Raw genomic sequence first — 24983 nt, 5'->3', positions numbered from 1 at the left:
AGTCAGGGAAGGCTTCCTGGAAGAGGTGGCATGTCAGTTGAGAAGACAAGCAGAAGTTGGCTGGAAAAAGGAAGAGAGAAAGGCATCCCATTATAAAGGGGACAGCATAAGGAAAGGCCAGGAGGTGAGATATGATTGGTGATTATGTATATGGTGCTTGGATTTGGGGAGGAGACACTTTTCCACAGGAGGGGATGCTACCATATTGTTGTCTCCCTGAGTAGCTCTGGTCAGAGGACAGAGTGGTGTGCAAAGATAACGAAAGGTAAACAGGGTCAAGGTGATTGAAAGAAAAAGATTATGGAGTGGGGGTGAGGGGCTTCCTGGCAGAAGAGCAGGGTGCTGGGCATTACCTCTGTCTTCTGGCTTTGACAGCAAGGTGGTTCCTTCTGACCCCAGTATTAGTGATACTAACTGTCATGATCATAATAACAGCTAACACTCATTGAGCTCTTATGGCTCATTTAATCCTCCCAACAACCCTGTGATATAAGTACTATAATTATCCCTTATTTTACAGATGAGAAAACTGAGGCTCAGAGTGGGTAAGTCATTGCCCCAGATCACACAGCAAATGGTAGAGGCAGGCCTCCAGCTGAGGCCCATGATATTTCTCCTGCACTCTTAGTCCCCATGGCCCAGACCTGCTCAGTGTAGCAGGCTCAGATTTCCCATTCTTCCAGGGCTCCCAGAGGCCGTTCATTCATTCAGCAACTGCGTATTTATTAAACAACCCACTGCGTGCCAAGCACTTTAGCAAGTGCCTGGGACACAATGGGGAGCAGCTAGACCCAACACACCCCTCTGGAGCTCACAGCACCGTCAGGGAGACAGATGTGGAACCATGATAGCCAGTGTCCCAGACAGCTCATGTTGCTCCTGCTGAGAGACACGTGTTATCCAGATGCCATGTTTATCCTTGGCAACAAGAAACCCACATGCTGAGCCAAGCAAGGGCTCAGGGTCTCCAGGTCAGCATCTTCCCTCCCTCCGAGCAGGACAGTCTGCAGGAGGCAGAAGCTTCCCTGGAGCTTGGAGGCTGAGCCAGGGTGTAAGCTGGAGAGCTCGAGACCAGCTTACAGGGGCTGACATTCTGCCTCATGGTGGGGACAGAGCAGCCAAGGAGCCAGAATCCCCCAAGGTCCTCTCCCAGGAGGCACAGGCACCCACAGCCCTCTTCCTCCCTCTGCCTTTCTCTCCTCGGCTCCAAGAAGCCACCTATTCCCTTCTCAGGCCCCTTAGTATCAGGCAAACAGCTTTCTGGCCACGTGGCGTCCTACCTGAATAGCCATTTCCCTCCTGCCTCCAAATGTCCTGTCCTGGGCAGACAGCAGCCCCCAAGGCACACTCAAGCGTAGTCCAGGGTCTCTGGCTGCAGGAGAGGCAAACCTTGACAGAGAAAGGGAAGTGTGGGCAGAGTTCTAAAGGATGAATAAGAGTCCAGCAGGCAGATAAGGAAGGGGAAGAGCACCACAGGAAGCAGGAAGAGTTAGGACAAAGGCAGATAACAGGACAGAACCGGGTATGTTCTGGGAACTTCAAGCAGTTTGGAATGATTGGAACTTTATCGAGCAAGACGGAACTAAGCAGGAGGTGAAGTTGGCTGAGGTTGGGCTATGGAGGGTTTTAAGTGCCAGACTCTATGAAGTAGGGCACTGCTTCATTATGCCCGTTTGCCGGATGAAAAAACTGAGGCCCGGAGAGGCTAAGCTGATGGTCCAAAGCCATACAACTAGCACCTAGCAGCAGAGACAGGACACAGACCCGGATGGTGGGGCTCCAGAGCCCACACTTTTAACCACTTCACTAAACAGCCTCTTCTGGGCTTTGTGCCCCAAGTCACCAGGCATGGTGGGCCTGCCCTTGACCTCTCTGCCCAGCTAACAGGCTCCTTCTCCTGTGTTCACCCCAGGTTCCTTCCCGTGTCTCCTGCTGCTCACCGATCCCCACAAAGATGGCCGGCCCATTCACCGTCACCCTTCTCTGTGGTTTGCTGGCAGCTACTTTGACTGGAGCCACCCTCAACCCCCCTGCAGTTCTTAGCCTCGGCCGAGAAATCATCAAAGAAAGTAAGTCTTGGGGCACCTCCTTCTCCTTCTCCTTCTCCCCACCGCCTAAAAGAAAAAAAAAAAAAAGCAAGTCCTGGTCACCCAGGCCTTGCCACCATAAGGCAAGTGGGCAGGTGGAACAGCCCTCCAAAGGAGGGAGGGAGTTCCCCATCACTGGGAGTGTGCAAGGCACAGCCGGGATCTTGGCTCCAGGGTGAGGCTCAAGTGGATGAGTTGTAAAGGCTGGGAGTGTCTACATCTCAAGAGTCCGTGATTCTAAGATCCTCCCTTCAATTCCATGATTCCACTGGGCCCCGTCCTCCTTTATGTCCCTCCAGAGCCTCCACTGACAAGGCTTAACATTTACAAGGAGGAATATTTAAAAGTCCCACCTCCATGACCACAGGGCAGACAAAAGGATGGCTTTGTTGCTGAGAGCCAGTAACACACCGGGACTCTGGGACATGGTAGGGGACACACACCCAGGCTGTCCTGCCAGAGGGTCGGGGGAGCTGGGGTATTTATACACCAATTCCCATCAGTCACGGGCTGAGGGCTGCTTCTGGAGCTGCTCGTGGAGCACCCAGCACTTCTGGCCTGCTCTTCACACAAGCCAAAGAGGCTCTGGCTGCCAGGGGAAGAGTCCAGCAGGGACCAGAACCCGGGACTCCCGGCTTCTCCGATCTCAGCTCAGCACCTGAGGCTCTCTGGACAACAGGCCCATAGGATGTGGGTGCCAGAGAGCTGTTAGCAAGTATGTTTCGGCAGCAACACAGCCCAACAAAGCTTTGTGGGTTCCCTGCCTCTCAGAGGGCTCCAGAGAGTTTGCTGCCGGCTGGTGGGAGGGATGCAGGCCCATATGCCAGTATTCCGGCAGCGCTCCCACAGAGGCTGGCAATGCTCAGAGGGGTGAATGGTCCCACCTATGCCCCCACCCTAGTCCTTATGTGAAAATGACCTATCTGGACCATCATCCTCAAAGCCACAGCTCCATAGCAGATGGTTGGGACGGAGCTATCGGTCCCCTGGCCTTATGTCCGGGTCCAGGTAGCCCTGGGTGATGCCCCCTTCCCGGCCTAAAGCCACTGCCAAGCCATCCGTCTCACCCCTCCCGCTGGACGCTAATCTCTGGGATCTGCCTCCAGGGCTGACACAGAAGCTGAATGACCACAATGCCATCGACATCCTCCAGCAGCTGCCACTGCTCAACAGCGTACGGGAGAGGCCAGCCGGGGGCATCCCCGTGCTAGGCAACGTGCTGAACTCCATCCTCAAGCACATCACCTGGTAAGCGGAGCAGGGCCACGCTGGGCTCCAGCTCCTCCCCCACCCTCTGCCCAGGACACACTTGGCACACTCGGTCGACCAGTCAACAAGCATCCGCTGCTGTCAGCTCTGCGCCTGACCAAGAAAAATAGATCAGAGTCCCTCCCTCAGAAGCTCCCAGAGGAGTTAGCAATAACCCTAAGAGAGTGACACAGGAACCCTAATGGGGTGACCCCAGAGGAAGGTTGCCTGGGGTAGAATGGTGAAGGGAAAAGTGACACTTCTCAGGGGAGGTGGCAGGTGACCCAGTGACTCCATGCTCACCAGGAGACAAGAAGAAAATGGCATTCCAGGGAGTGGGACCAGCCTGGGGAAGGCACAGGGGGGTGAGAGTCAATCAGAACGGCTGACACTCAACCCCAAGGAACTGAGAGGTCAGTGGGGCCGGTCACAGAGGGTCTTCCAAGTCAGCCCAAGGAGCTGGCATTTATCTCTTAAGTGGCAGGGAGCCATGGAAGCTTTTTTAGCAGTGGTGGAGGGGAGATATTTGGGGGCCAGACCATGCTGGGGAAGGGTCAGTGGACAGGGCTCAGGTGCAGCTGCTGGCTGGACACCCCTGGCTGGGCACCAGGGGAGACAGTGAAGAGTCAGTGGGCCAGTTTGGGGATGATATTCAGTTGAGCATGAGGCATGGATCTTATCTCTCCCATGTCCCATCCAGGCTGAAAGTCACCTCAGCCAACATCCTGCAGCTGCAGGTAGACCCCTCGGATGAAAGCCAGGGGCTGGCAGTCAAGATCCCCCTGGACATGGTGGCTGGACTCAACACGTGAGTGTCCCCTCAGTCAGATACTACGGGCCTGACAGGTTAAGTCATGCCTTGCCCCTTTTCTCCACGCAGGTATCTGGTAAAGAGAGTCCCAAGCAGAGGGAAGGGCAAGTGCAAAGGTCCTGAGGCAAGAGTCCTTTGCCCTGAGGCAGTTGCTTTGTCCAAAGAATGGTAAAGAGAATAGGAGGGGGAAGAATGGTGGGAGGTGAGGTCCTTGTGGGGCCTTGTGGGCCAAGGTAAAGACCTGGCTTTTACTGAGTGAAATGGGAGGTTTCTAAGCAGAGGAGAGACATGACATGCTTGAACTTTTAAAGAATCCCTCTGCTGTGTTTGGAGGCAGAGAGGCCCTCCAGAAGCACCTGTTACAATTCGGGGCGGATGACGATGGCTTGTACTAGGTTTTGGAGGCAGGAAGGTGGTGAGAAGTGGTCAGATTCTGAAACATTTCAGAGGTAGGTAGAGGCAACAGGATTTCCTGATGGATTGAATGCCAGAGAAAGAGAGAGGTCAAGGCCGACTCCAAGGATTTTCCTGCGCAACTGGCAGGATGGAGTGGCCAGAAACGAAGACAGGAAAGATCATGAGAGGAGCAAGTTTGGGGAAGGAGCCTGAGTTCAGTGTGTGTGTGTGTGTGTGTGTGTGTGTGTTGCAGAGAGAGAGAGAGAGTTCGTGAGTGGGGGGTGATGGAGCAGAGGGAGAGAGAATCTGAAGCAGGCTCCACCCCCAGCTTGGAGCCCGACACAGGGCTCGATCTCACGACCCTGAAATCATGACCTGAGCCGAATCAAGAGTCTAATGCTTAACCAACTGAGTCACCCAGGCTCCCCCAGAGTTCGCTTTTGTCCATGTTAAATTTGAGGGACCTGTAAGACCCTGGGTAAGGAGTTGGGTACGAGTTAGGAGCTGTTGACATAGACAGAAGATTTAAACCAGGACAGGAATCCAAACGTGAACCTGGTGGGCGGAAACCCGGGGGAGAAGAGGAGAGGCCATCAGAGGAGTTCGAGCTGGGAGGTGAGAGAACCAGAGCACTGAGACAGACAGCAGGTTTGCTCCGACCTGGGGCTGAGACAGTGCGGGCACGTCCACTCCCAGGCCCCTGGTCAAGACCATCGTGGAGTTACACATGGAAACAGAGGTGCAAGCCATCATCCGAGTGAACACCAGTGAGAGTGGCCACGCACACCTTGTCCTCGCCGACTGCTCCACCAGCGGGGGGACCCTGCGCATCAGCCTGCTGCATAAGTGAGTGTGGCCGCCTCCATGCCTGGGAGGGAAGCCGGGTGGTGATGGAGAACACTGAGGCCCAGAGACAGAAAGGGGCTGATCCCTCCTGACTCTTGAACTGAGGCTCCTTTCAGGGAATCTGAGATGCCAAAGAAAGTTCAAGACATCAAGAGCAGAAACAAGCATGGTGGGATTTCAGGCATCCTGCCAGGAAGTGGGGCAAACATTTGAAGGTTGAGAGGCGCCACATTCCTAGGGCCCCTCAAACCACCTCGGGCAGGCCTGAGTGGGGCCATGGGTCAAAGCATGCTTTGGAGTCAAGCAAATGCATTGCCTGCATTTACTGTCCTTGTGCTGCTGGCGAGTTGCGTCCCTGTGACTCAGCTTTGAGACCGCAGGGAGAGGACGAGATCAGGCTACAGCCACAGGCACTCCACACGCTGGGCCTGGTGCTTCCCTCCACTTCTCCTTACCGGGAGAATGGGCAGAAATGCCAATGCCATCATCCCAGTCTCCAGCGCACATTGCGAAGGACACCCCCAGCTTCTACTCCCTGACAGCTCTCTGCAGATGGGGGTCTAGTCCCAGCCCTGTCTGGAGCAGGCTGTGTGATCTTGAGCCAGTGCCTCCTTCCCCTAGGCTCTCTGTCTTCCCTTCTGTAAAACAGCATCATCTCTGACCTTCCGAATCTCTCTCCCCTTCTCCTCTCCGGAAGGGTCTCCTTCCTGGTCAACTCCTTAGCCAACAAGGTCATGAACCTCCTGGTGCCAGCCCTGCCCAAACTGGTGAAAACTCAGGTGAGCGGACTCAGGGCCTCTCCGGCCTGCAAAGATTGCTCCCCCTGTGGGGCTGGGGTGGAACTGCGAGCTGGTGCTCGGGGACCTGTGTCTCCCTGAGTGGGAAACTTCAGGGCCTGACCATTCTTTCAGTGGATCATTGAGGTGAAGGTCATGGAACTGCCAAAAGTCACCCAGGAGATCTTGAACAGTGATGTGCTGATAAATTATTAACAACTGACTCTGGGGAGGTCAAGTGGAAGGAACCCTGATTTGTAGCCCTTGCTGATTCTCTGGGGTAAACACGTGCTCCAAGGACAATTTCAAGCTACTCATGTGAGGTCACTGAGCAGTGGGTAAGAACGCACAGCAGCCCACTATTGTACGGCATTTCTGCCACACAAATGCAATTGACATAAATAACCTGGAGAGCAATAGAGAATAGTAAAATAGAACAAAATAATTAGGAAATAATGAGTTTTGAGTTCTCACTAGCTTTGCGTTTAGTATAACTTATTTAGTTGTAAGTTTATATAATTTAATTTTTCATAATGTCTGGGTATAGCATGTGGCTCAGAAATTCCTGAAAATTTAACACTTGGCCCTCACAAAGTGGTACGAGCTGGCTCTAGCATACCGCTGTCTCACATCAACCTGTCTTCAGGGGTCTGTCACCCACCAGGCCCTGCTGGATTTATTTTTCTGAGTCAATAAACACAAGTTAATCTCAATTTATATGTCCCTTATATGTCACAGATGAACCAGAACTGTAACCGTGACCATTGATTTCCACTGTAAATTCCAAGCACAGTGGGCCTCCTGGGGTTTGAAACGCCTTGTCAGATAACTGATGTTTTTTTATAATAAAACTTTCTTGAATTGGAAAGATGATATAATAACTCAGATGACTTTGGAGGAAAAGTGCCCGTAATCCTTCCACCCTAACTTGACAGCCTTTTTCTCTTTTGTACATATGTGCCTTCCAATCTCCACTCACATGCATTCATATTTGCATGCGGCTGTACTCAGTGTCAGTACGATTTGATTCCTTAAGTTATACCTATGTTCTACGCCACTGTATGAAATTCATAATTGTTGTAATAGCTGCATCATATTTAAGACTTGACTAAGCCATTCCAGAGAGACTTCTTAAAGGAATCTGAAAGGGAGGAATTCTGTAAAATTTGTCTTTTCTTACATGAGATATTTTTTCAGAATTTTTTTTCTATTTAAAGGTGGGAGTTTATTTATTTTAGAGAGAGACAGAGAGAATGTGAGAGCTCAGTCGGGAGGGGCAAGGGGAAAGGGAGAGAGAGAAACTCAAGCGGACTCCATACTGGACGCGGAGCCCGATGCAGGGCTCGATCTCCCAACTCCGAGATCATGACCTGAGTCGAAACCAAGAGTCCGACACTTAACCAACTGCGCCACCCAGGCGCCCCTAAAGGTGGGAGTTTCTTAAAGTAGGGCCCAGCTGGAAATTTTTCCCCAGCCTCCAGCTAAATCATATTTTAACTGGCATCATACTTTACTAGCTAAAAAATGTATTTACTACTAGAAAATAGACAATAAAAATGCTGTTTGAATAATATCTGTTTTTAAGGGAGCAAGTATGTGAGTATAATGAATGAGAGGAGAAACCTGGCGTTCCATTAATCACCATGGTTACCCACCATAGGTCAGTGGATTCAATACAATGGTCGTAAGCATATTTTACGTGAAATGCAGGGAAAGGGCACGCCATGTTTAAATCTGTCAGGAACCCATCTAGAAAATGCCAAAGCCCTTTTCAGTGGAAATATGTGTGTCCCAACCCTAGCTGCACATCAGAACTACCTGGGGAAGATTTTAAAAATCCTGATGGAGATTCCAATGTAACGGGGCTGGGGGGAATGTAGTATCCCAGAGAATTCCAGCGGGTTTCCCAGAGGATTCTAACGTGTAGTCAGCGTTGAGAGCCACTGGTGAAAGTGAGAGAAAGGGAATTGTGAGAGACGATGCCAAGGTTGCCAGTGACCCCCTCCCCACGAGGAACACGCTGGCCCTTGGCAGCCAATGCTGGGGGTCTCCGAGCGCAAGGCCTCCACGCCCCCTACGTTCTGGATTGGCAGAGCAGCTAGAAGCAGGGAATGGGTTTTTCATAGAAAAAGTTAAGTGTTCATAGAAAACTTTCATAGAAAAAATTTCTTGAAGTGCACTGTCCTTTCTCAAGAGTAGCAATGGGCGGTCAACCGGAAGATTCTTCCACTGGGGATATTGTATCTAAGACAAATGACAAAATCCCAGGGCACTGCCCTAGAAAATGGGCTACCTAGAGCAGAAAACAAGGCTCTGGGTTTTGCTTTGTTTTGTTTTTTAAGATTTATTTATTTATTTGAGAGAGAGGGAGAGAGCATGAGCAGGAGGGGCTGTGGGGGAGGGAGAGAGAATCCCAACCAGAACCCACGCTGAGTGCTAAGCCCGACGTGGGGTTCGATCTCACGACTGTGGGATCACGACCTGAGCCAAAACCAAGAGTCGGCCGCTTAACGGACCACGCCAGCCAGGCGCCTGAGAACAAGACTCTTGAGACTCGGGAGCAAGTGAGTCAGAGGCTTAACGTCCTCCTTAAGCAAAACAGGCAAGGCCAGGGTTCTGTGAGGCCGGGGCTTCTTACCTTCCACAGTATTGACATTCGGGTCATAGAGATCTTTGTTGTAGGAGCTGTCCTGCACGCTGTGGCATGTGTAGTGGCATCCCTGGCCTCTAGCCACTAGATGCCAATAACACCTCCCCCAAGTTGTGACAACTAAGTGTCCCCAGATATTTCCAAATATCTCCTAGGCAACAGAATCAGCCCCTGCTGAGAACTGCTGGCAGTTGTAGGGGAAGAAGAGCTCAGTAGGCAAAGGAATGTGTTGGGAGCTAGAAACCCACAAAAGGCAAGAGATTGTTCACGAGTCTGGCTGGGTCTGCCTTGCCCGCCCCGTTCTAGAGTCTGGCGTAAAGAGGGAACTCAGTAATGACTAGTCGACTAAGTAAGTGAATGAAGAAATACATTCTCCATTTCCCTCTTATGGAAAACACGGGCTCTCGTGAACAGGACAAGGAGTCCGATGGAGAGGGCAGCGGGCCGGCAGGGGCACCCTGGGCATAGGGTAAGGGACAAGCCACTGCAAAAGAACCCAGGCAACGCTGGGGGCTGGGGTGGGCTCTGAATGCAGGGATGGATGTGGAGTGGACACAATACCAAGTCCTTGGTCCCATGGACAAAAGCCTGGCTGGCCATGGACGCAGGGGCTCAGGCTGGCTGGGCCGGGCACGGGTCACTGTGGGGCTGTGTTCTGGCCCCCCGATCGTGGAGCCTCTGCATTTGTGCCATTGCAGCTGTGTCCCGTGGTCAAGGCGGCCTTTGAGGATGCGCGTACGGACATCCTGCGCCTGGTGAGCGGTAGGTGCTCTGCTCTCTCCCACCTTTTTCCTTTACTGCTGAGCCAGCCTCCACACCCTGGCTCTGCCCAGGAGAGACCTCCCAAGTCAAGCCTGAGCAGCAACTTGGCCCAACAGCAAGCATCTATGAATCCCTCCCGAAGATGCGCAGACAGGAATTCACCACACCTGTGACTTCACAAGTACCTACTATGTGCAAGTTTCTATGTGAGTCAGATTTCCCAGTTCAAATCCCAGCTCTGCCATTGACGTGCTCTGTCACTTTGGGAAAGCCACTCCACCTCCTTATCCTCAGTTTCCTCATCTGTAAAATGGGGTTTCTATATCCCTACGTCACAAGATTGTTAGTGAGGATTAAAAGTTTACGGGGAAGTTCCAGGCACATAGCAGGCGCTCTGCCCACACAGAGAAGTGCTTACAAACGGGAGTGGAATGGATGAAAGAATGAATGTGTGGATGAGACAGCAGTAATTGCGGGCTATTAGAGAAGAGAAAACAAGGGAAGAGGCAAGATACGCGCTCAGGAAGGAGGCCATTTCTCCCTCCCTGAGAATAGCAGAGATGGGAGAACTCAGGCTTCTGCCCTCATCTCACAACTGTGCTGTGGTCAGAGGTCTCAGAGTGGGAATTAGCAGGAAGAAGAAAATGCTACCATCCACTGTTTTGGGATCTGAAGAAGCTCACTCAGAGGGTGACCAGAGCAGAGGAAAAGAGGAGAATGGAATCAGTATGCAGTGAGCACCCAAAGAGCTCCGACTGGGCTGGGTCTCGCTGACTCCTCAAATAACTCCATGAAGTAGCCATCATCACCAAGAAAACTGAGGCTTAGAGAAATTAAGTCATTTGTTCAAGCTCACAGAGGAAATTAGTCATAGGAGAAGGCTTGAACCCAGTTCTGCAAGTTCCAGGTCTGGTGTAATTCAGACATAAGCCAAGTTAGATAGGGACCAGTCCTGTACGACCTATGATTTCTACCCCATTATAAGATGAGAAAATTGAGGTTCAGAGGTAGAAATAGAGTAGCCAAGGCTACTGGGACTCGAACAGAAGCCTGTCTGGCTCCTCTGCCCCTCAGGGGCAGAGCAGGAGGTCTCCTCAGGGGAGCAGGTGGTCCAAGGGTTCACTCCCTGCCTGTCCCTGAACCTACCTCTCTGCAGCCCTCCCCATTCCCCACCCAGCAGCCCGGGCAGGTAAGACTCCACTGCCACCTGGCGGCCAAGTGGGGAATCCTCAGGCGAGCGCAAACCATCCAGGGCACAGATGGGCGTGCACCAGGTACTCTGTCCTGGTGAGGGGTGCAGATCCCAGTCCCCTGGAGGAGGGAGAGAGTTATAAACAGTAGTTCAGTCTTGTTCCGACTCAGGACCTTGGCATCGGACTGACTGGGCTCAAATCCGTTCACAATATCACCCTGAGCGACTCATTTTGCTTCTCTGAGCCTGTTTCCCCATCTGTAAAATGGGGATAAAAACAGGACCCACCTCCTAAGGTTACTGTGAAGCCCAACTGAGTGTAAAGTTTAAGTGTAAAGGTTTAGCACAGCACGTGGCGCTTGACGGACGCTCAATAAATGTCATTCTCATCATCGTTCTCATTGTCAACATCGCTATTCCTTCTCCTCCCTACAACCCCCAGGCAATGATGCAGCTCCAGCCCAAAGCGGCCCCCAAAGCGCCCCATCCAATATTGCCCTCCTCCCTCACAGAACCTCCTTCTTGTCCCCGAGCAGTGCCCGTTTCCCTCGGCTCTGACCGCCTGGAGTTTGACGTTCTGTCTCCTGCCATCAAGGGTAACGTCATCCAGCTCGAGCTGGGGGTGAGTGTCATGGGACCTCAAGAGTAAAGTGGAGACATCACCGCCCTTCTCTGACTGCCCAGGACCAGACACCATGGGTCTGTTTCAGGGGAGAAAACACCACTCACAGTTAGGACACACAGACTGATTTAGGAACTCAGCGGGCCGAACGTGTCCCATGGACACCATCCTGGTGGAGGAACCCCAGTGGGTGGAATCCAAGGGCGACGCACAGAGCATCGGCCCCAGCAATCTGGCCTCTGCCTCTGGTTTCCCCAGTCAGAGCCCAGCGTATGCACTGGGGCTCTTGACCTTCCTCTCAGGCAACCTTGCCAAACCCCAAATATCTGATGACCTTGAAACAAGAGCCCAGGATCAAGACCCATCCCTGGAGATCGCACAGACCTGAGTGTCTCTCTGGGCTTCACAACTCCCTGGCCGTGTGACTTTGAGCAAGTTCCGTCACTTCTCTGAGCCCCAGTTTCCTCACTTGTAAAATGTAGACAGTACTAGTCACCAAGGGGAAGACGAAGTGAGGCTGCACAGGGCTTGGCGGGCAGGAGGAGCCAGGAGCTGCTGTGCAGGGCCGCACGCTCATACTGGGGCTGGAGTCCTGAGGGACCAGGTGAACCTGGATAGCACAGTTTTCATGCATGCTTTAGGAAACCGCAGCAAACATTCTCATCAACTTTGTTGCAGTTTTGAAATTTCCCTTTATCCAAAGGGGTCGTGAGGTATCTGAGAAGTCAAAACCTATATGCCAAAGAAGACATCAAAGTTTTTAAAAAATCAGAGATTAACTGAGGGGTGCTGGTGGAGTAGATGTTGCCGGCCACGTGAGCTCACTCACCACCTCAGGGAAGGCACTGAATTCCAGGCTAAGCGTCCTGTCAGCAAAGGCGCAAAGGGAAACAGGCTGAATGGTCTCATTTTCTTCTAGGTCATTATTGGGTAAGATATTGGAGGTCAAGTTCCCAGCCAGCTGTCTGCTTTGTGTCTTCTTAGGCCAAGTTGTTGGACCCCCGTGGAGACGTGACCAAGTGGTTCAACAAGTCTGCAATTTCCCTCACGGTGCCCTACCTGGACAGCACCCCCTTCAGCCTCACTGTGAGGCAGGATGTGGCGAACGCTGCAGTAGCTGTCTTGCTCCCTCCGGAGGAACTCGTGGTCCTGTTGGACTATGTGGTCAGTCTCAGCGTGAGAGGATGGGGCCCTCTCTGCTGCATCATGGGAATTTCCTGAATCAAGGGGGCTCAAGGACTGCCCTAAGCCTCTGACCAGTAATCCCCTGTCAGGCTCAGCTTAAATCCCTCCAGTAATAGAGAGCTCACTCCCTCCTCTAATGGACCCTGCCTCTGACATAGAGCTCTAAAGCTGCAAATTTCCTTGTAATATCCAGCGCCAGTCCTAGTTCTGCCCTCTGGAACCTGATACACCTGATTCCTCTACCAAATAACGGTCCCACTGAGCCAAAGGGCATCTCAGAGAGTGAGTGGTCCAAGGATAGCAGTCGTGCCCCTGCTGTCCACTGTGGGACCCACGGCAGACATCACTAATCGATCAGGATCCTCCTTACTATTGAGCCTAGATGCCGACTCAGTCTCGGAATCCTTATCAACCCAGCACAGCAGACAACCACCACCAGTCAACTGGAGTGTGCTACCTCCTCCAGAGTCACCAATGGGGAAACTGAGGCCCAGAGGGGGAAGGGGTTGGCCCAAAGTTAGTGTGATGAGAGAAGGAGAATGGTCACCGGCAACCACATTCACAACTGGAGTTAAGAATTGGGTCACGTCTCCATGTCCTCGGGGAGCAGGGAGCTGCCCAAGACCCACAACCACCAACAACCCACAGGAAAAGTCCAGGCCAGTGAGGACCCCATGCCCTGCAGCAGTTGACACAGGAGCTGGCTTCCACCAGTGACAGTCATGGGGCCTGGACCATCAGGCCCACCCAGCTTTTCTGGGGTCCTGGGGATCCAGGCAGTGGGGCTGCTGGAGGTGTGTCTCCCCCCTCCCCTCCAGCTGACCTGCTCTGCCTTCCTCTCATCCTCAGCTTCCTGAGCTGGCCCGCCGGTTGAAGTCAAACATCAACGTGATCAGTGAACAGGTTGGTCCACTTGGCTTCTGCAGTTTGACAGGTATTTGCTGTAGTCTGTCCGCTGCCCCCTGGGGCGTCGAATACAGGTAGGACTGCTCTGTTTCCTTCTAGCACGGCCATCTGCTGCCCTCACAGAGGTTTCAGTCTATCAGGGCAAATGCGACCTGGATCAAGTACACAGATGATATTTCCGTTACAAGTGTGGTGACGAGGATAGATTCTAGGGGTTATGAGGGCATTCTGGGGCGCCTAATATAATCTAGGAAATGAGAGAGACCTTCCCTGAAAAGAAGGGTAATCCAGACAGAGGGAGAAGCAAAACCAAAGGCTGTGAGATGGGGACAACAATCCATTCCAGGACCAGAGGGAAGGACGGAGGCTGGAGCAGGAGAGGGAAGAGGGAGGCTAGGAAGGGGGACAGAGTGTACATGGGGCCTGTGGGCCATGGGGAGGCACTTGGGAGGCTTCATGCGGATCTGATGTCTTTCCAGGCTGCAAATCAGCTGGGGCCCACACAGATGGTGAAGATTGTAACTCAGGGGACCCCAGAGCTCCTTCTGGACCAAGGCAGTGCAAAGGTGGCCCAGTTGATCGTGCTGGAAGTATTCGCCACCAATGAAGCCCACCGCCCCTTCTTTACCCTGGGCATCGTGAGTTCAACTGTCTGTGGCATGAGCAGCAACCAGGGGGACCCTCCTGTTCACTGTTCCTGTTCCCCCCTCTTGCTTTGCTAACCGCTTCCACCACCCTTGTCACCCAGTTGGAGGCCCAGCTCTGGTCCTGTGACTTTATTAGTTAGGGTCTTCGGGCAGACACTTAATTCACATGCACAGAAGGAATTGTATTTGCTCATATAACTGAGACGTCCAGATGGTCTAGCTTCAAAAATGGCTGGATCCAGTCAATGTCATCTTCACTCTTCTCTTCCCGTCTGGCACAACTTTGTTTTGCTATGTACTGCCTTCATCCTCAGATTATCCCCTCATGGAAGTGCCCCAAGCTGATAATATCCTATCAGGTTGGCAACATCAGCTGGAAGAGCATTTTTCCCCCTATGCTTGACACAACCCCTAAAAGAAATGGGCTTCTCTCATTGCAGGAAGCCAGCTCAGAAGCCCAGTTTTACACCAAAGATGACCGACTTATGCTCAACTTAAATGAAATCAGGTAAACATGTTAATCATTGTCTCACCTTTTGACCAGTGGATTGCTTTAAACACCCAGTGTTTGAACCTCCGGGGTAGGGGCATGGAATAAAGGCTACTCCGGGATGTGCAGAAAGGTGACCTAGCCTGGACTGTCCCACTTCGGGGACCAAATATCAGAGAAAGGGAAGGAAAGAAGAGTTGCTTTGCAGCAGCTGTGGGACAGGCTGACCCACGGGAACAGCGTGGCCAGCACCATCCCCTCAGCCCATCCTGCACAACTCCAAGACCGTGGCAGTGACCGTCAAGCCCAGATGCTGACCCCCATGAGCCCAGCCTGGAAGCACAGTGCTCCAGCTGCCTTTTGCACCTCTGCCCACTTTCTCCCCACATCCCGCAGCCCTCCTGCTACCCCAAAGGGAGTTCAGGGGGTGCAAACTGGAGCCTCTTGGGACAAATCAAACCCTACGTAGTAGGTGCTCCATAAATAGTTGTTGAAAGAATGAATGAATGTGCCTCTGAGAGGCCATTCTCAAGGGCATCTTCTGTTGCAGCTCTGATCGGATCCACTTGATGAACTCAGGCATTGGCCTGTTCAACGTGAGTATTAATAGATTGTCCCTGGGGCACAGGGGACAGTGCAGGACGGTCCATTTAAAAAAGAGAGATGTTGACCAAGATCTGCTTGGAACAATGTCGCCATAGGCAGCCCCATGGTGGACTGGCCAGCCTCCACATTATCAGCCACAAAGTCCAACCTCCCCGCTCTGGTGTTTACTGGGCACCTACTGTATGCAGATGCAGCTGAGCACACGTGCATACTCACAAATACACAGATACGCATTCACTTTTCTTCTGTAACATTTTGATTCTTAATTAGAAAACAAATCCCTTCTTTTTGCAATCTCATTTTGCTCACGAGACTCATCTCAGTGGCCCTGGACAACCCCTTCCCTCTGCTCCTCTGTTTCCCCAGCTGAGTCAGAGTGGATCAGAGATCTCAAACTGGCTGCATCCTGTCTTCTGCCATGTTTTGTTTTGGTTTGGTTTTTGGTCCACATGTTTTGGTTATTTTATTTCATTTTATTTTATTTTATTTTATTTATTTTTTGGCTAATTTTTAAGTGGAGAGGTTCCCACATGAAAATCAGAACTTTGACTTCACTGGAGAAGTCAAAACTCAGGAAGCAGGGTGAAATTCCCTCAGGGCAAATTCAGCTGGAACGTAGCAGTGGAGCCCCTGGGGGTGGCATCCCTCCAATGCTCACATACACACACACACACACACACACACACGCGCGCGCGCGCGCGCGCACACGCGCACGCACACTGGGACCCAGGGCCCAGCTGGATTTGTACTGCCCTGTCTGGTCCTGGGAACCCTCAGAGCTCTGACTGGCAGGAGCCTGGGATTCCAGCATCTCCCCTGGCTGCCCTGGCCATGGGGTGGGGCTGTACCCATATTAGGAATGGCTTGGGGGACTTTGGATCCTCCGCCAGGGTAACAAGGCCCCTCTCTTTCACAGCCTGAACTTCTGAAAAACATCACCACTGAGATCCTCGTCTCTGTCCTACTGCCGAACGAGAACGGTGCGTCCCTTTGCTCTCCATCCCCCATTCCCCAGGGTTTTGATGGTGGGTGCTTCACTCCTCCAGCCTGCATCTCACTTTCCATCCACCCTCAGAGTCTACTTCAAATTCTCCCTCCTCCAGGAAGGCTTCCTGGTCGCCCAACTAGAAATGACCTCTTCCGTCTCCAACTTCCCAGGCCAGTTCCTTTACTAGTGCCAGAACCTAGGCGTGCAAAGCTGAACCAGGCAACGCCCCTGCCTCACAGGGCTGACGGCAGGAGAGAGACAGAGGTGTAAACAGACAACTAGAGTACACTCGAGGGGCCTCGGGTAGATCTGGTTCAAGTGCTGATTCCCCTGCTTGTTGGCTGCCTGGCCTGGAACAAGCTGCCTTATCATCCTAACTCAGTTTCTCCATCTGTAAAATGGGAAAATAAAAGTACCTTCCTCCGACGCATAAAGGAGACATTGTTTATAAAGGGCTGAAGGAGGGGCCTGACCCACAGTTGGGTCTCAACCTCTCTTAACTGTTGCTGATGTTGCCTTGTTGTTTTTGTTACTAGTGGAGGAAGCTGAGAGAAATGGTAGAATACTCTAGTTAAGCCTCAGGTTATGGGGGTGGGGAGAATGAGTAACCTATGACAACTACATCATTTTCGCTCTTTATTTTATTAGAGTAGGAAATCTCAATGTATAGACACCTCCGTTGTGAATGACAGGAGCCCCTGATGGTTCTTTAGCAGAAGTGTGAGAGGACGTGAGGGGTGCCCTTGGGGGCCGCCAGCAGCTGGTGCTGGAAGCATGGGGCAGGGAGATGAGGCTGGGGGGTGCTGCGGCCACAGGGCAGGTGAGCAGAGGCAAGAGGGACAGTCCGAACTGGGTGTGCCAGGCCCCAAGTTCCCTGCCCAGGGCTGCTCAACCCAAGCCCAGCAGTCTCTGACCACGTTGATTATTTCAGGCAAATTAAGATCCGGGATCCAGATACCATTGGTGAAGGCCTGGGGATTCGAGGAAGCTTCATCCTTTCTCACCAAGGTGAGTGGGGTTAAACATTCTGCCCCAGGGAGGGCACAGTTGCTGGGGGGAGTCCTGGGCTGGGAGGTGGGGCCTGTACTCCAATGCTGATTCTGCCGGTCACTCATGGGGGGCCTGGGACCAGCCCCTTCTTTTCTCTGGGCCTCCCTTCCTCATCTGTAAGAGTAAGAGGACGACTGTCCTAGCCTGGGGAGCATGTGCCTCCAGCTCTCTCCACTCTACCTGTTATTCATTCATTCACTTGTTTCTTCATTCAGTAGGGCCTGGCACACGGTAAGTGCTCAGGAGACGCTCCCTGACAGCTGCTGGGGGGGGGGGCTGTGGCAGCATCACTCCCACCCTCAAATATTAGCGTTAATAATACTGAGTAGCCCAGCATCGTTTCGTGCCACCGAACAGCATGTTGTTCAGTCTTCACACCCATCCATGTGGCAGATCCTGCCTGTAATCTCCATTTTACAGATAGGGAAACTGAGACTCAAAAATGGCAAATCCATTTCCAAGGACACGCATGCAGTAGGTGGCAAAGTTGGGATTTGCACTCCGCACCTGCCTTTGCAACGCCTGCTTTGGGCCCCAACTTCTGCAGGGGCCAATGACGGGGAGGTGGGCCCGTCTCAGTCAGCCAGCCAGCAGGCATTTCCTAAGCACCTAGCGTGTACCAGGCACTGAGCACGACAGTGAACAAAACCCCTACCTTCTTGGAGTTTCTAGTCCACTCTACGTGGCGGAGACATTGAAAGCAGAATTGTTTAGAATGAAGAAAACCCACAGGCGATTGCCTACCCTTCCATGGCCAAGGTGTCCAACCCAAGGCCAGAAGGCACTTTTGGCCAAACCTTTAACTTGCATTAGTCCTGATTTGCCCAAAGCTGTAGATTGGTATCACTGACTTCCTGAGTTGTTTCATTCTGGAGAAATTCAGAGAGGAAAGGAAGTCTCAAAAATGCCTCCCCATGCCCTGAGGTCACATTTGGTGGAAGGGTAGGAGGCTTTGTTAACTAGTTTCAAAGGCAAGTTGACATATGACTTACTATCAGTGGCCCACCCTTCAGCTGGCTGTGATGGAGAATAATGAGAACAGTGCCGTGGACAGTACAGAGAGAGGCTGAAAGTCAAGACTCAGGAACCGGAGGACCCGTGCAGTCCCGGCTCTGCCGCTCTCTAGCCATGAGCTCAGGCAGGTCCTCTGGCCTGAGCCCAGCTTCCTCCTCCATAAAACCCAGCAGATGGATGAACACACGGGTCATACACTAATGGACTACAGTACAATGATCCACTTATAATATAAGCAGTTCATCTAAAATACGTATTACACTCGATTCATGTTGCATAAACAAGTGTCTGTAAACTGGGTGGCTACCGCTTGGTTTATTTCCCATCTCTCTTATTAAGGGACATTTATCTACTTTCATTTTTTTTTTTTTTTTTTAGTCAGCTTGCATTGCATAATCCATCATTTGCACTTTGGGTTGGAAAGGTATTGTGTCATTCTTTGGATCTGTTTCCAAGTTTCCCGTTTTGCTCTATTCATTTATTTTCAGCTAGCAGCCCATTGCTTTCCTTTTTATAGCTTTGTAACATATATTTTAAAAGCTAGCTGAAGGAATGAATAAATGGACAGATGTGAGATAAAGCAAGTATGGTTTAGAAAGAGCTAATGGTAGAATCTAGGTGCTGAGTATACAAGTGGTCACTGGAAAATTCTTTCCACTTCGCTCTCTGTTTAAAAATTATCACACTAAAATATTGGGGGAAATCTAATAGGTTAAGTTCCTTGCATCACACTTAGGATCTGCATTTTATGAAACTTCTTGGGGAGTTTTGGTGATCACCTGGGCTTGGGGACAATGGTCCTACACAATCCCATACTCTGCATGCAGATATTTTCCCTGTACCCCAGGCCCTGCACGGCATCACTGTTCACACACAGACTCTACTCCTCTGATCCTTCCAAGAATTCTGTGCGAGTGAGTGCAGAGTCGTGGTCCCCAGTGCCAGGGCCACCCTGTGGAGGACCAGCAGCATAAACCACATCAAGGCGGGAGGTAAAACACTGAATTGACTTTTTTCTTCCAACTCCAGGATTCCCTTGTGGTCACCCCAGCCTCCTCGTAGAGCCCTGGACTGCTCTCCTCTCTCCCATGAAGGCTTGGATGGTGGCCATCCAGGGTAGGCTGGGTCCCAGAGGGAGTATGGAACCAGCTCTGTAGACTGTCTCTCTCTGCAATAAATAAAGACTTGTCTGTGACCCCTACAGTCTGGAGTCTATCCTTGTCCTAACTCAGGAGTCATCTTGGCTCTGGCAGGCTTGGGAACTGGACATCCCAGCCACATCTGGGTCCTGAGTAGGCCCCTCTGAGACAATTGGGCCAAGCCCGCGCTATGTCTGGCCCATCTACGGACTGTATATGGATAATGTCCAGGGTCATGGCTGCCTCTCCGGGCTTCGGGAATAACAAAGCCAGTTACGCCCCCCTCCCTTCTGTGTCAGCCTCAGTAGCACCTACGGTGGGACAACCTCTCTGGTGGGGGCACATGTTTTGTTGACCCAGATAGTGTGCTGACTTGAGGGATCTCTGAACAGGGTGACTCTGGAGGCACATGAACTCGGCTTTCAGTTCTGGGTTGACCCTCGGATGTGGCTTCCCTTCTATGGGCCTCTGTTTCCTTCTCTATAAAATGGGGACAATCATAGTCCCCATGTTGGAGGGGGCGGGGGGATGAGGATGAAATGAGAGAGAAGGGTTCCTGACACATGGGAGGTACCCAGACAATGTCATCTGTGGGTGATGTCATTGTCACTGTTGTTACCTGGCCTTCAGGATGTTGGGCCTTATCACTAAAGGCCCTTCCCACTTGGACAGTGTGTGACGGCCATTGTCTCCTGGCCTCCTTGATGTCAGCAGGTTCAGGACAAACAACGGGGCCCCTGTTCTCCAGACTCCAGGCCTGCTTCAGTACATAGAGCCCTTCAGTTACACAAGGGACCACAGGAAGGGACAGGTGGGTGTTTCAGGAAAAGGCATGACCCAACTTCAGGACACAAACGGGCATAAGAACAGGTGACAGCCTGGGAATGCAGCCAGGAAGACATGGGCTAGGCCGAGATGGACAGAGAAGGACAGGACAAGTCCCTGCATGAGGTGCGTACATAGGGTCAGCAAACACTTATGGGGCCAGGCCCCACGGGACAGTTTCCCCACATATCCTCGACTCCCAGACACACGTTGCCCTCTACATCCCCACATATCACATTCCATTATTTTCCTAAATCATAACTGAAAAGTCTGGATTTGAACCCTCTCTCACCATGAAGATGAGAAAGCCAATGTCCCCCTTGTCGGTGGCAGGTCCCTTCTGGCTCCCTAGGGTTGCATGAGGATCTCGGGGGAAGGGGCGCTTTTAAGAGCCTAGAAGATGAGGCAGGGCCTCTAGTCTTTGGTTCCATCTGGCCCCAGTGATGGGATGTCTGTCCCACCCCACGACCCTGTTAGAGGCCAGAGGCTCCAACACCCAGCCAAATTGGGGCACTTCTCCAAAACAGCCGTGGCTCCTAGGTTCCAGCCACCCATGAGCTCTTCCTGGAGGAGAAGCATCCCAGAGGCTGGTGGGTAAATAACCTGTTTCCTCACTCATTGGGGCAGGGGAGCAACTCCACCCTGGTTCCCACAGCGCCCCATGGGACCAAGCCCACGGGGGTCACTGCTTACTAATACATCTTTACGGGCTGGCTCCTTCCCCGCCTCTTTCCCCCTCCATTGGGATCACCTCTCAGATCCACTCCCTGCGGGCGGCGTTAATGGAGTCCGCGCTGACACTCACAATGGGGGCACCAGGGTTCCCACGTAAAAGGACTCTTGCACACCCAATTTCCCTTTCACTGGGTAGCCAGTCCCTTCTCTGGGCCCTGATTTCAAATCCTACTTTTGCCACGGCAGACTAGCTATGTGACTTTGAGCAGATCACTTAACCTTTCTAAGCCTCAATTTTCTCCTCTCTAAGATGGAAATTAAAATAAGTAACTTTTCTGAACCCTTCCTATGGATCAGGCCCTGTGCTAACATCTATATGAGTTACCTCAGTGACCCTTCACAAATACCGCAAAGACATGGGTAGATTTATTGTTCCTGTTTTACAGACATGAAAAGCAAGGCTCAGAAGAAAAAGCAACTTGCCCACAGTCACACAGCTGCTGAGTGACAGTGGGGATTTGAACCCAGGCCTGCCTGGCTGCAGAGGCATAGCACAGAACCATGTATGGAAAAGGCTGGCTCTACCATTCACCTGCTCTCCTCCACACACCCCCAATACACTCCCTTACTCACTTAGGTTCTGTGACTGCCACATCCCGTACTGGGAGCCTTCTCGGCTCTCTCCCAAGAGCTGAAGGCCCTGCCCCAGGCTCCACAGCTCTGATGTCATGCCTAAGGGAAAGGACCCGCCCCAAAACCCACACCCCCTACCCCCCTTCCCTGCGGAGGTCTGTTGGCCCTGGGCCCAGTGCCTGCCCCTCAGGCCTCAGTGATGAGCCCTATCAGTTTTGGCCACAAGCCCCTTGCTGCCTGATGCCAAGAGGACCCCTTCCTCCACTGAAGAGCTCCTCTGAGCACAAGCCCTGGCCCCACCCAGCCGGGCTTCAGAGCTCAGGTTATAAAAGTTGTGCCTTTCTGGGAGGCTGGAGACAGACCAGGGAGATTCCGGGCAATCCTGTGATTGGAGAGGTAAGGACAAGGAGGGCACTTCTCAAACATTTCTTGAGCACCTACAAGAATGTGAAGGGGTGCACAGGTTCTTAGTGATTCGAATCCAAGCTCTGCTACCTGTGTGACCTTGGGCGAGTCGTCTTTCCTCTCTGAGCCTCAGTTTTGTCATTTGTAAATTGGACTTGTGATGTGTGATCCCAGACCGTTGTGGTGGGGACTCAGTAATGTGATGAAGCTTTACAACGTCCTTGCGTGGTGCCTGCCCCATAGTAAGCACTCAAGTAGAAGCTGGGGCTGGTAGGGACGATTTAGGGCAAGAGGGGCAGAGCTGGGAGACAGTGTGATGTACGAAGGGCAGGAAGCGGGGAGAGACCCAACTCGGGTGAACTGAGTGAGAAAAGTGCCAAAATAGGGACCGACTAAACCCTGGTGGATGAATCATGGGTGAATTTCAGATCAGCCTGGAAGCAAAATACGAATATTTCATGCCATGAGAACAAATTCTCCAGTCCAAAACTTGCATATGCAAATGAACAAATACATTTTTTATTACCCAATGTAATCCCTGTTCTGAATTCCTATGATACCAAGCAACAAAAAACCGGATGCTACTAATTCAAGGCATTGCCAGGATTTTCTCAGGTACTTCAGAGTAGGCTCAGCCTTTGGGGGCCTCCCGTCCTCGCTCAGGGGCAGCGTGTACCCTCTGGGTGGCGGCTTCATGGGTGCAGCAGGGGGTGTGGGGGGGGCTCCTTGGTGGGCCCTGCTGATGCTGGAGAGGTCCGCATCCCAGCTGGTCTGCCTTGCGGTTCCAGAGGCTGCATCTGCTGGGGGCACGTGCTTGCCCACCCAGAGGGCCCCTGCCTGCGGTCTCCAGGGTCCCAACCACATCCTTTGGCCACCTGGGCAGGGCTGAAGTTCAGCCGGTAAGAACCTGTACAAACATCCTGGTTGGAATATTGAAATAGTTCCCTAGCTGGTAAAGAGCCATGGCTTCAAGCCCCATCCCCAGTACGTACCCCAGCCACTCTAACACCTCCCCCAGGACCCTCATCCTCTGTCCTCCATCAAGATCCAGAAACCTTCACGGTTCAAAGGGAGTACTACACTTCTAACATCTCAGCATGTCACCCAGCCACATAAACAGCTGTTGAGCACCCTGCTTGTTAAGTGCTCTGCACATACTGTATTCCTCACAACAACCTAGTTTATCCCCATTTTACAGATGAGAACACTGAGGCACAGAGAGGCCAAGTAAGTTGCTCAGGGTCACACAGTCAGGAAGTAGCAGAGCCTGGATTTGAAAGCAGTCCACACGATGCGGAAGGGCATTCCAGGAAGAAGAAACCAAAAGCAGTAGTGTGAGGTGGCGAGAGGTGCGGGCTGTGTTCAAGGACTAGCAGATCTGGAGCTGGGGGAAAGGCAAGGAGAGGAAAGCTGGAGGGAGGTCCTAGGGGAGGCAGAGTTAGGAGACCCTAGGCAATGGGTATCCAGTGGGGACATGGAGGTGGCAACTGGGGTTTCCAGCTCTTTGTCCAAAGGTCTTGACTGGGAGGATGCTGCTGTTCTGGGGGTCACTGCTATGGTGGGGGCTGCTGCCCGAAGCTCAAGGGAAGGCCCAGCACCTGCTCTTCCTACGAATCAGCAAGAATCAGCTGGAAACAGGTAAAATTTAAGGCGTGGGCTTCAGGAGGCAAGATCTCAGGGAAAGGCAGGGTGGGAGTCCGTACCATCTGCCCTCCTCAAGGCTTCTCCTCTTCTGGCCTCCCCGTCACTAGCAGCAGAATTTGCCTTCCTTCACCCAGACCTGACCTCTTCCTTCCCCTGCTCTAACACTTGCTGTGGCTCCCTAGTGCCCTCAAGAGAAGCTCCAAGCTCCTCATCTTGGCATTCAAGGCCCTGCATCCCTAGCCTCTTCCACTGCCACTTGCCCTGACCACTCCCACAGACTTTCCAGCCTCCTTCTCTTCCTGTGCTGTTTCTTCCACCTACAATTCTCTTTCCCTCCTTCCCAATGTAGTGAATTCTGACTCATCCTTTAAGGCAAAGCTCTAACAGTCCCTCCCAGTTTCCCCAAGCAGGAGTCTCCTTCCTCTTAGCTCCCACAGCTCTTTGGTGAAGTCTCATCTATGACATTAGCCTGATGTGTTGTAATTATCCTCTCTGTCTGTCTGTCTGTCTCCCTCTTGACCATGAGCTCCTTGTTGCCCATCCACCTCCTACCCCATTCACTGCAGTCTAACCTCACTGATCTTTCAGTTTCATAAACTCACCAGACTCATTACCACCTCAGGGCCTTTGCACATGCTGTTCCCCCTTGCCTACATTGCTTTCCTCTCAGATCTTGCAATAATGGATTCCTCCACTTTACTCAGGTCAGCTCAAATGCCTCCTCCTCAAAGAGGCTTTCCCTGACCACCCTATATGAAGTAGACCTTCACCCCAGTCATGTTCCTACTCGACTCCATTTTATTTTCTTTGTAGCACTTACTTTCAAAAATTGCCTTGTTTGCTTATCCGGATGCTGGGTTGTCTGTCTCTCCCACTAGAATGTACATTTCTCAGGGGCAGACTGGTCACTGTTCCTGTTCTCTGAGCCCAAAAGACAGTGTGCACTTGATACGTACCTGCCACTAAATGACCATCTAAATCGCGGACTCTGAGCTGGTGCCAGTGGGCATTTGTAGAATGACTGAATGAGGGGTGAGCCCCACCTTGAGGAGAGGCTTGTGTCCTCAGACATTTCAGACCTATTCTTGGAGCACCACGTCCTGGACCGCATGGCCAGGATTCCTGTGACGGGGCCCACAAGTGAAGGGGCCACCATCCTGGACCACCTGCCCTTCGTAAGAGGAGGCCTCTCCAGGAAGAGCAGTGGGCTTGATCTGTCCCTGGTCGGGGACCTGCTCTCAGAGAAGAGGCTCCCGCTGCTGGGGGAGCTGCTCCAGGCAGGAGGGTGAGTCTGCAGAGGCTGGCTCTGGCCTTTCTTCCCCTTCAGGCTCGGCCCTTTCCCTGAGCCACAGTGTTCTCACACGTCAAGTGGAGCCCTGGGCGGGT

General features: G+C 52.2%; 1 protein-coding gene across 1 annotated transcript in view; it reads left to right on the top strand.

Moving 5' to 3' along the window:
• The first annotated feature begins 1925 nt into the window (after positions 1 to 1925).
• The window catches only part of BPIFB1 (BPI fold containing family B member 1), a 35330-nt gene continuing 12272 nt past the window's right edge, over positions 1926 to 24983 (top strand). The window contains exons 1-16 of the mRNA XM_044385649.3: positions 1926 to 2069; positions 3194 to 3335; positions 4036 to 4143; positions 5239 to 5388; positions 6086 to 6167; positions 9513 to 9576; positions 11305 to 11390; positions 12375 to 12554; positions 13425 to 13478; positions 13961 to 14119; positions 14569 to 14636; positions 15169 to 15214; positions 16141 to 16204; positions 17144 to 17220; positions 23468 to 23591; positions 24666 to 24882. Coding sequence (XP_044241584.2) covers positions 1955 to 2069; positions 3194 to 3335; positions 4036 to 4143; positions 5239 to 5388; positions 6086 to 6167; positions 9513 to 9576; positions 11305 to 11390; positions 12375 to 12554; positions 13425 to 13478; positions 13961 to 14119; positions 14569 to 14636; positions 15169 to 15214; positions 16141 to 16204; positions 17144 to 17220; positions 23468 to 23591; positions 24666 to 24882 — 1736 coding nt within the window. The 5' untranslated portion in view covers positions 1926 to 1954. The remainder of the gene's footprint in view (positions 2070 to 3193; positions 3336 to 4035; positions 4144 to 5238; positions 5389 to 6085; positions 6168 to 9512; positions 9577 to 11304; positions 11391 to 12374; positions 12555 to 13424; positions 13479 to 13960; positions 14120 to 14568; positions 14637 to 15168; positions 15215 to 16140; positions 16205 to 17143; positions 17221 to 23467; positions 23592 to 24665; positions 24883 to 24983) is intronic.

Source organism: Ursus arctos, unplaced genomic scaffold (assembly GCF_023065955.2).
Source record: "Ursus arctos isolate Adak ecotype North America unplaced genomic scaffold, UrsArc2.0 scaffold_16, whole genome shotgun sequence".
NCBI classification, from domain to species: Eukaryota; Metazoa; Chordata; class Mammalia; order Carnivora; family Ursidae; genus Ursus; species Ursus arctos.
The sequence above is the reverse complement of the archived record's forward strand: the minus strand, read 5'-3'. Positions and strand labels throughout refer to the sequence as shown.